This window comes from Dendrobium catenatum, unplaced genomic scaffold (genome assembly GCF_001605985.2).
Source record: "Dendrobium catenatum unplaced genomic scaffold, ASM160598v2 fragScaff_scaffold_1056, whole genome shotgun sequence".
NCBI lineage: Eukaryota > Viridiplantae > Streptophyta > Magnoliopsida > Asparagales > Orchidaceae > Dendrobium > Dendrobium catenatum.
The window spans coordinates 8,990,949-9,002,744 of record NW_021319518.1 but is presented as its reverse complement, the minus strand read 5'-3'; the positions used below and the strand labels follow the sequence as shown (position 1 = coordinate 9,002,744).

General features: G+C 34.5%; 1 protein-coding gene across 2 annotated transcripts in view; it reads left to right on the top strand.

The window, feature by feature from the left end:
• The window catches only part of LOC110105603 (carbon catabolite repressor protein 4 homolog 4), a 43,790-nt gene that overhangs the window by 30,545 nt on the left and 1,449 nt on the right, over positions 1-11,796 (top strand). For both annotated transcript variants that reach the window (XM_020835166.2, XM_028698231.1), the window contains exon 4: positions 5,668-5,818. In XM_020835166.2, coding sequence (XP_020690825.1) covers positions 5,668-5,818 — 151 coding nt within the window. The remainder of the gene's footprint in view (positions 1-5,667; positions 5,819-11,796) is intronic.

Here is an 11,796-nt window from a genome sequence, read left to right as displayed (position 1 = left end):
ATCGGGAGGGGTAATTAACTATAGGGGTTTGTGCCTATAGGAAACCAGAACTCAGATCATAAAGTCCTCGCAAAATGAGGGCGAAATCTCTGGGTAGTGTCTTATCTACAAACCTATCTGCCTTCCAAAATTTACCCCGGAACTTAGTTCGTTAAAACTCCCCCTCGCTCAAAAAAAAAAGAAATCGTGCGGCGGGGAGGCTGGGGCCGAATTTTTGGAGCCCACAGGAGGCGACAATGCTGTCGAGAGTTGGGAATCAATGTTATGCAGTAAGTATTGAACATATGTCGTTGATGTTGAGAGGGCGTTGATCGTCGATGTTGAGAAGGCGTTGATCGTCGATGTTATTAAGATATCGGACAACGATGAGTTATTAAGTTGTGGTGTAAAAATTACTAGCATCGAGCATCAATGCCAAGACAGTGTCAAACTTTGATATTGAGATGGTTTTGAAACGTCGATGTTATAATGACGTCAGACGTTGATGTTAAGATGAAATTGGACATTGTTGTGAAGCCAAAATCACGACCCGCCAAAGAGAAATGAAAATGAGAACATTCGATGAATGGGTTATTAAGTGCGGGCAATTGATTTTATGCATGTATTCATTAAAGACAAAAGAAAAAAAAGAAAAAAAAAAGTGCGGGCAATTGATTTGTTGTTGTGGATAGGAAATAAACAAATTTATTTTTTATATTTTAAATAAATAAAAATTTAAATAAAATAAATTATATTTAAAAAAATTCATAAAATATTTAAGACACACCTTCCGGACACACGTGTCCAATTTGTATTTAATCGTTTTTTAATAAGACACATTTCTGCGTGTTCGACATGTGTCATAGCTTAGAACTTAGTTGCAGCCTAAAATAAAGCACTCACTTAGTTGTTGCTTAATTGGATTGTCTTAAGGAGGTTTTGTCGACATCTCTATTGGAACCATTAGCCTAGGGAGATCACATCGACCTGTATATTGGATTGATTTGTCGTTGAAATAGTTCCAAGGGAAAGGGCCTTTGGGATATGTCAACCTTTTTTCTTTATCATCTCTGTAGCAAAAGTAAAGCTCATCATTTTTTATTGTTGATTTTCATGATGATCTCATTGGAAAATTGAAAAAAAAAAATTGGTTCATATTATTAAAGATGCTAGTTTAAAGTCAACCATAAAAGAGAACATAAATAACGAGAGAAGTTGGAGGTCCTTTTGATAAAGACAACTTAGCAAAGGGAAAAGATTAAGAGGGATGTAAGAGTCTGGCTTAACTAGTTCAGTTGAACTAGCCCTAGCTAAAACCGGGCACAGCAGCAGGACGAGCAGGCGAAGTCCAGCGAACGAAGCGAGCAGGCCGAGCATGGGCGCGAGAGCTACTGACGGGATCAAATCGTGTAGATATGTGAGGAAATGCGTGCGGGAGCGAAAAGTACCGACTCCTCACATGAGATAACTTCGTTTCGTTTCATCCAGTTCGACAAATGAGCGAAAGAAACTAAGAATGCATCAACTAAGAGGAAGAAGAAGGAGAAGGAAGGAAATAGAGAGAAAGAGGGAGGAAGGGAGACCGAGAGAGTGATAGCGGAAGCAAGGGAAAAGGTTTGTGCGAACGGTGCGCAAGGGATCAAGCGGCAAGCAGGCACGGTCTGGAAAAGTGAATTATTATTATTATTTTTATAAATTAGTAAATGATGTTTCGGGAAATTTAATCTAAAATTATATAGTTTGAAAATGATTATATTAAACATTTTAATAATAAATGGAAGATATACAAAGGGATGGAGAGCATATATTCAAATGAAATTTTATCCATAGATTAAGTTATGTTAATTTAATTATTTATAGAAAAAATGAGTATTAAATTTATGCTATATAAAGAAATACTAGTAAGTTATTTAAAGACATGATCTTCATGATTCATGTAAGGGAACATTCGGAGCTTGGGAAGACTCTAAAGTGTCACACATGGAAGTAATGTTTGTTGGTTAGATGCTCTAACAAACAAAGTAGGAGGGCTTGAGAGTTTGGTTTCAAGCTCAAGAATGTTGAAAAGACAAAATCAACAAATTTATGCACCTACAAACTCGCTGTTTGGAAGGTTTTGGAGGCTTCCAACTCGCTACAAACTCGCTGGAGTTGAAGGAGAAAGGGGGAGAAGCCACTGACTTTACTGATTTTTTAGAAAGGAGGCAAATGGAGGGCTTAACTTTTGATTTTCTTCTTTGGAATGAGGAAAAGATCTCAAACCCTTAAACCCCCTTTCTCCCTTTGCCGCCTGGAGGAGTCGCACGAAGGGGGCATTCGTTGGACACGGTAGAGCCGCACGCAAACGCCTAGGTTCTGCCTGGTGGAGTCGCGCGGAGGGGGAGATTCGAATGGTGGAGTCGCACGAAGGGGAAAAATCGCCTCTCCTCACTCTCTCCCACTCTCTCTGGCTCTATGGATCGGGGCGGACCGAACGTAAACAACAATGGAGCTGAATGGCTCCCCCCCCACTCCCTCTCACTCTCTTAGAGGCGCACGCAAAGGGGCTGACTTGCCGCCCAAGTGTATCCAATCCGGCTCCCTCATTTCGCAAAACAAAGGATATACCACTTGAGTAGATTTCCTTATGGATTTGACACAAAGTTGGGCAGGATTTGAGATAAAATCTCAGCCATATATCGGAATTTTGATTTTGAGACTCAATCTAGCCCAAATTGATTGATTTGGGCTGAAATTGAGTTCAAATCGAACTTGACTTGGATCGATTTGAGTCGATTTGGGTCCGATAGAGTTAATTTCATGAAATTAAACTCAAATCGGCGTCGAATTGGGCTCGGCGGCGCTCGACGTGGTTTGATTGGTTTTGATTTGATTCTAATTAAATTAAATCAAATTTAATTCGATAAAAACACATTTAATTTAATCAAATCGGGGTCTAATTTGAGTCAATTTTGCCTCGACTACAATCAATTGAGTTGATCGAGCGCGATTGAGCTTAGTTGGGCTCGATCGGGGTCGGGTCGATATGAAAATATGCGTCAACACTCACTCACTGAATTTAAAGATCAGTTTACCCTCTATTCTATCTTACTGAATTTTTGCCGAAGTGACTTTTAAATTTACAAAATTTATTGTATCAACTTTTCTACTTTATTTTCTTAAATTCAATTATCACTTCATCAATCAATCACTGTACTTTCTCTATGGGCTTTCTAACCATTTACTTGAATCACTAACTATCGTAACTGTAGGTTGGACTAAGGAATGATGAGAGAATTTTTTTATAGATTTGGAAATCTCATGCCACTTTATATGCTTGGTTGTAAATTTATACAATCACCGCAATTATGATACAAGAAAGATTTGAAATTGTATCTCTTTGGATATATACTTTTTAAGAAGTTTGATGTAGAAAATCTAATTTCATTTTGAAAATATTTTCTTTTAGAAAATTCAGTTTAAAGACATTTTTTTCCTTGTATTGTCATCACTCAACCCAAAGAAAGTTGAAATGGGTGAGGTATCCAATGCAGAGAATTATTTTTGTAAATGTGTTGGCCAATATTTGAGATGAATTATGAAACCACTATTTAGATGAAAAGAGAAAATTTCACCAAAGTTGCTGGAAATCCGATGGTAGAATTTTGTTATCTTCATCGGATTGAAACATTTTATGATCAAGTTTAACATAAAGAAAATGTTATCCCGGGGATAAAAATAATAAAATAATATTTTTCTATGGACTTAATAATTAAATTTATTTTTTAATATTTTACTAGAGATTTTCTCCTATCCAATATATTTGATTGGGTAGGTTTTATTTTCTTGGGTGATTGGGTAGGTTTTATTTTCTGGGGTACAAGTATTCTAGAGGGGCAAACCCCTATAATTAATTATATCCCAAGGATTTATTCTTTAGAAATTTTTTTGATCAAAATAGTGGCTTATATTATTTCATCAAAATATTGGCTAATATTTTATATGATTTTTCTCTTAGAAATTCTTATCAAGGATTTGATTTTGAGAATTTAAATGGAGATTGGATCAAATTAAAATTAATTTTTTGAAATGGAAGTCAAAAGAGGTAGAAGTATTTGATTATGAGAAATTCTGAGATACTCAAACTGTCTTATATTGATCTTTACATTTTAAAATTAAATTTAGGTTGAAGTTGATCAATTTAATTTAGACAGTTGAGGCTTAAATTCCAACAACATGAGTGGAGGGAAATGCTCAAAAAGTTGAGGACTTATGATGTAACTGAAAAAAAAATATAGGCCTCGAACCATAATCTAAGGTGAGAATTAACAAGAGATAGTAACTATGACCTAAATTTAGTGGAATGCAAGGGATTTATGAACTTGAAACCCCACCTATAGTTAAGTCAGAGTGGCTATGGACTTACAATCCTGCCTGAAAAATACTATCAGTTAAGACAGCAAAGCATTTTTAAAATCATCCATGTCTGGTCTCAATACATGCGCAAGATAGGTAAGGCTATTTTTTACTTAAGAGGATATGATTCACAGTTTGACCATTTAAGCTAAGACGCCTGGCCATGTAGGCATGTAAATGCTAACTCACAATGCAATTTTTTTATCAAGTATTTAATGTGATGGTTTTTACATGCGACTCACTAGGTCATAACATGATCTTTTTTTATAAATTATCTTATTTTGTTTAAATCATGTAATTTTGTTAAAAAAAAAGTGTTATTCTATGATTGATTTTCTTAGATTGTGATGCATCTGGGATTTCATAGGGCAAACCGTAAACCCTAAATTTTTAATTGCTTAAAAACTAAGTTTAATCTTTAGAGCCTACCACATAAAATATGTCCAGGCCATCTCCCCAAGCAAAACAAGAGAAGAAAAAAAAAACATGTATTTTTAATAAACGCTCAATAAACAATCAATCAAATATATAAAAATTCAATCATAGAATAACATAAGAGTCCAATTATTACAACAAAAAAATGTAGTAAAATGGTAGTTGAGTTATCTATCTTATACAACCTAGTTATAATTTATAGATTCTATTAATTATATTTGAAAAGCCAAAAAGGCTCAAACCTGCAAATCAAACATTACAAAGCATATGTAATATAAAAAAAGCATCATAGATTTGCCTAGTACTTAAAGTGCCTAGTCAACTTCTACCATTTTGGCCATTGTCTCTTTGGGGCTTCTAAGTAGCATTTGCAAGCAAACAATATTATGTGATAATAATTTAGTACTTGCCCCCTTTTGGGCACAATAAATAACAAAGAACAACACAATATTTAATATTGTTTGAAAATCTATCATATTAAACAAGCTTTTCGTGTTGTGTGCAGAAAGATGTATGAATACTTAAATATTTTGATGAGTTATTTTTACATTTTCTACCTTACACACAACTTCAACAATGAAGTTGATGGTGAAGTGAAGAGTTTGTGGCAATGTGAGCAATCTCTTTCTTTTCCTTGCCTTTTTTGTGTGTGTTCACTTTCTATCCTTGTCTCCACTTATTTTTTAGATCCATCCCTCTTCTTTCACACTCGGTTTTTCTTACGAGTATTTGAAAATTTGGGTGAGCAATTACTTTTCTTGTATTTATCTCCTCAAGCAGTAAAGGGGAATTCTTTTCTTTCAAGAGAATAGTTCTTTTAAAGTTCTATATCCCACTTTATTTGGGTTCCTTTTACAGATCCATCAAACAAAAATGATGATGATGAATGTGGAAATCAAGATGATCCATGTGTGAGGCTGAAGCGTGATTGTGTTGCTTTGCTAGCAGCTTTCAAGTTGAAAGATCCTTCTAAACATGTGCTTGTTGTTGCAAATACGCACATCTACTGGTAACCGAATTAATTTTACTCTCAAATTGTCTAATATTCTTTCTTCGAGCATTCATGACAGTCGGAGGTTTGTGCTAAGTTGGATTGATAAGGTGCAAATATGTTTTATATTCTAAGTTGGAATTATAAGGTGCAAGTATGCTTTATGTTGTTTTAAGTGTGTGTAATAAATATATATTTTAATCAAATTAAACAGAATAGATCCAAGATAAACAACATTTTTAAATTTTAAACTGAACTGCTAATAATAAGCACCTTTTATTTCTTCGAGTATTCATGCACCTATTGTTTTCTTCTTTCTCACTGATTTGGTTTCAATTTTGAAGGCCGGTTCAATTAGGTTTCATCCAAAATTTCAATCATTTTTTAACCATACAGAATTGTGCCCTCTCTGACCATGATGATTCAATTTCATAAAACAAACAAAGCTTATATTTCGTATTGATTCAAAAATAAAGGCAAAATTAGAAGACCATTCTTTTCTTTTTCAATATTTGTTATGAATGCTAAACAAAGGGAAAAAAGTGCAACCAACTATGTTGATGTTGTTCTACAACTAAAGAATAATTGGTGATTTAATTTAGTTAACTTTTTATGAGTGTTTGGCATTTAATGAAGCATTGATAAAAAGAATGGACTACTTATAATGCTTCTTTAAAAAATAGTAATTTAATATAGTGTTCTCTCTCTCTATATATATTATTCAATACATCTAAATAAAAACAGCACTTCCCAATACAATCTTTGTCACCCCGTCGTAGCAGCACCGGTCCCGTCTCCTTTATTACTGGTCCCATCGCCCTTCTCATGCCATCGGTTGCTCTCACGCTCCCTCCCTCTGCCTCGATTTCCCTCTGCCTCTCACTCCTATAGAAATTTTTGAAGCCATCAGCAACCAAGTTGCGAGAAATTCACAGAAGCTCATAGCTTTGGAAGTAATCCTCAAGCATGTGTAGCGTGCCAGTTCGGCGTGAGGAACAACCTGTGTGCTTATTAATTACTTGGTGTCAAAAGGCATATATTGTGATTTTTTTTCGAAAGCATTTGCGCAACATGCAGCTAGACAGACATATACCACATGTTTAGTTATTGTTTAGAAAGTTATTAGTCGTTATTTTTTTTTTATTTTGAATGATGCTACACTCTAAATAAACCTACATTCTCGATTTGTGTGGATAATATCAGCATGTGTGCTTACTTTTCCTTTTTGTATAGGCTATGTGGGTAGCCACATAAAAAAATGCATATGGGTTTATAAATTCCAAAATATTTTGATTCTATGGGGGGATGTTACATTACTCCTGAATTTTTATTTGTATTGTCCAATGGATGAACTTTGTGAAAGGCCAAGCATTTGTAGGCATAAAAGCCATGAAGACTTCAATAAAATTTTTTTCTATTCATTCCTAACTTTTATTCATTCTAGTGGTGTTTAACCTATATTACCCTTCCCTTTATTTTCACATCAATAATTTTATCATTTCAATCACATTTTTCTAGTTAACTCGAAATTGCAAAAAACATAAGTTTTAAGAGAAGGATTTAACCTTGGGCCTCTTACATGAGCCACAAAACACCAATCAAATGGAAAACAATTACTTTCTATTAGTGTTATGTCAAATGTATATAATATACATTAATTATTAGCTGAATCGAATAGAATCTCGAACAATCAACTATAGACTAGAAATAGTTTGCGAGTTCCTTGGCTTGAAATTCGAACCAAACCTGTTAAACTCAATTTGAACTTGACCTGCAAGTCGAGCAATTTTTAAGAATGTTGCAAAGTATGTGTTTGGAGTATCAAAAGAAAAATTTCCTAATGCTAAAAATAGTTGGGATGGAATCAAAATATATAAGAAAGTATCAAAATAAGATGCTTTGTTATAAAAACTAGTTTAGATGTAAAAGTTCAGAAAATTGTGAAATATATAAAGGGGCCCGTAAGGAGTCTAAAAAAGTAATATGCGATACAAAAAATTTATATAATAATTTATATATTAATGAGGGAGAAAGATATATGTATAAGTTAGCCAAATAATAGGAGAAGTAAAAATCTAATTCAAGTGAACTGCATTAAGGATGAAAATAAAAAAAAAATTATGCTTTTATTTGAAAAGGATATTCAACATCAGTCGATGGGATATTTCTATAAGATTTTAAATGAAAACTGTGAGAATATAATTGACTTTAGTGATCTTAGCATCCTAAATAAAAATAGAAATTTTAGTTTTTATCGTCGTATTAAAAAAAATCAATGTTAGAGAGGCTTTGAAGAAAATGAAGTGTGGAAAAATAATTAGACTTGATGATATTCCAATAGATGTGTGGAATGCTTAGGAGATGAAGAAATTTCTTGGCTTACTAATCTTTTTACTATTATTTTGAAGACTAAAAAGATACTAAATGAATGGAGCATTGTGCTGGTTCCTATTTTTGAGAATAAAGGTGATACACAAAAGTGTGTGACTTATAGAGGAAGTTAATGTGTCATCATTAAAATTGTGGGAGAGAGTTATTGAGTATTGGTTATGATATGATACTAATATTTCTCAAAATCAATTTAGATTCATGCCAGATAGGTCTACTATGGAAGCTATACATTTATTGAGAGGTGTGATGGAGAAGTATAGAGAGAATAAGGTGGATCTATATATGATATTTATTGATTTAGAGAAAGCATATGATAAAGTTCTAAGAGAAGTGCTCTGGAGAGTTCTAGTAAAGAAAAGAGTTAATAATATTTATATTTAAGTCATTAAGGATATGTATGCAGGAGTGTTGACCTCTAACTGCCGACCACCCACGACCCTACCTACCGACTCACACACGATTGCACGACCTCAAACCTACACACACTCACACGACACAAAACCCCCTCCCACGGCAAAATAAAAGACAAGCATTCAAATAGCTGGAGATTTTGTAAACTTACCTCAGGCATACGAAGCCCGAGCTATCGTGCCCAAGCAACACCAGTCGCCGCCTCCCTTTGCTCCTTATCTCGGCGAATACCTCTTCATGTTGCTCTTCACCGCCGACTCTACAACCCCCAACGCCGAGCCACACTGCTGACTCCAACCTTCGATCCAACCACATTGACTGTCGAGCCCTAGCCGACTTCCACCTCTACACGTCAAGCCCGACCTCTAGCCACACTGGCCGTCATGCCCTAACTGAACTCGTTGACTCCTCCGGCCGAACCAGGCCGACCCGACTCTGGCTTGCCGCCGTGCGTGACTCCCATCCGTCCCCGTCTCCGTCCTGACTCTCCCATCTCTCCATTTCTCTATTATATATATAATAGAATGAAATAAAAAATAAAAGATAAGGGATTTTAAAATAGGCACCGTAGCAGGTGAAGAATTGAAGGAAGTCCTGGGTTTGATTCGGTCCCCCGAAGCCCTTGGCCGATGATCTGATCCGATCGAGTGGATTGAACACTATTTTCGGGGTCGATTCTCTACCCCAAACTTCTCTCTTTTGATTTGATCCGGTCGATTGAGCCAAAAGAACAAGTGTCCTACCCAACCTTCCCTCGAAGGGAAGGGGTGCCGAAAGGTTGCCAAATTTACAAGGGGAATAAAAAATATTTTTAATTTTAAATTAAATATCTTAATTATCAAATCGCGCATGCAATTAGAAGACTCGAAGACCTATAATGGGGTCGATTTGCTCCCCCAAACTCCTCGCTGTTAATTTGATCAAGTCGAGTCGAACCAAAAGGGCAAGTGCTCTTTCCAACCTCCCCTCACTGGGAGGGGATGCTAGGAGGCTGCTGAAATTTTAATTGAACAAAATTGGACCCCCACACTATCAATTTGTCACTTTAATTAATTGTATATAATTTTAATTAAATTTAGAAAAAATGAAATGATGAGAACTACGCTTAAAAGAACATGTGTAAACTGGAATCCAATACACATATATTTCAAATCACTTTGAAATTTCACACATGTAATCTCTTTTCGGGCGGAGTTATAATCCTTCTATCGTAGAGGATTACTCATCCAAGGATTCAAATACTCTATAATTAAACCAACCATTTTTGAAAATTACAATCTCTTCCATGTCAAAAGACAACACTTTCAAATGTAGACCCATTCTTCTTAGTCATATACATATATTCATCCTTGCATTAGATATACTCTTATGAGTCAAAGGATTAAGTTTCCAAAAACATATAGGTTTGATGCATCCCTTAGTCAAATTGAAATCATACATTTTCACACATGTGGTGTGACACAAGATGCTTCAAAAGTTATTGCAATAGACCTTAAACATTCAAAGGATTATTGTATGCAAGGGGTAGTATATCTAGTCATGGAAAAGTTTAAATAGAATTTGGAAAATTGCGAAGCAATGATACTAACAAGATATATGACTTTGGGAAGCAAAGGTTGGGTGGGCTATTCAATGTTGATAGTGCAAAATTCCTAATATCTATATAAATGATCGCTTTTGTAAGTCAGAGTCCCCTAAGAAAGATTTGATATATTATGTAAGAATTGTGAATTCTTATATTAACATAGTAATCATAAGGCACATGCATGTAGATCATTTAAGTATAAAATGCGAAATACATTATGCATGTGTATAAGCATTATTCAATGTGTTATATTCGTTACAGAAATACACTAAAATATTTTAGCCTGCATGTGTTCCAGTCAACGTGTTAAAGTTACAAACACAAATGTCCGAGAATGCTTCGCGGGGTTAAATGCTCACTAATATAACAGTTTTTGGCAAATTTAGTACCTTGGCACATCTTAACATTCCTCCACAACTTAATAACTTAATTACTATTAGTTTCATGTCTAAACACAAGAAATCATTTATGACCTTTTTCATTCATTTTCCCTCTAATGTAATAATAGGTTTTTCTTGATATAAAGTATTTAATAGCCTTCTCTAGTTCATTTGACTATCTTATAAATAAATATTAAGTGAAAATATTCATTGGACTTTTAAGAGCTACCATGCATCAATCTTAAGGGGCAACCTAGAGTCAGACACCAACCATAGCTAATTTCATTTTAACCATGAATTAAAGGAACTTAGGGTTCTTTTCATAAATTCAGGCTTGCAAGCAAACTGAAAATAATTTTCCTTCTAAACACTCTGAGATTCCATATATCTCTTTGTAAAATCCTAGCATGAGTTTTTATTTAAATCAATTTTCTTTCAAGGAGAAAAGTGAAACTAGATTAGGTTTAAGTTTACCTTAATTTCTACCCGGAGGAAGAAGAAATATGCTTCCAACTCCTCCATGCTCGCAACTTGCATTACTGCCTTGCTTTGTATCCTCTCATGCTTAGAGCTTGTGGCATTCAATATCTTCCATGCCCTCTCACTCTCTTGTGTGTTCTCGCTCTTGATCTCACTCTCATTGCCCCTTTCTCTCCCTCTCCTACTTTTGATCTACCCCTTCTCTTGCCTATTAAAATGCGTGAGGGAAGAGTTGGTTCTATTCTTTCTCCTTTCTTTTTAATATATTTTTTAGTTTTAACCTAATACTCACTATAATATATTATGAGAAATATTAAATCATAAAAGTAGAAATGTTCTATTAACAACACTCGATAAATAATTACATTATTTGTCATTTATTAATTATACTTCAATTAATTTGAGCAATTAGTGCATTTTAAATTAATTGAGCTTGACTACTCAAAATCTTTAATATTAAAATCTAATTAAATAAATATATTTTTGGTCTTTATAAGGCAAGTATTTTGTATTTGATTTTAGATAAATCTATTCTCCCAAAATAAACCTAAACCCTAAAATGCCTTTTCTCAATTTGTGTTGACCGCAACATCATGCTTGTTTGCTTCCCCTTTTTTATAGGCCATCTGAGCTGCCACATAAACGAATGCATAAGGTTCCATAAAATCCAAAGCTTTTGGGATTCTATTGGGGAGCTAGCATTACTCTTCAATTTTTATTCGTAGTTGTCTAATGGTTGATTTTTATGA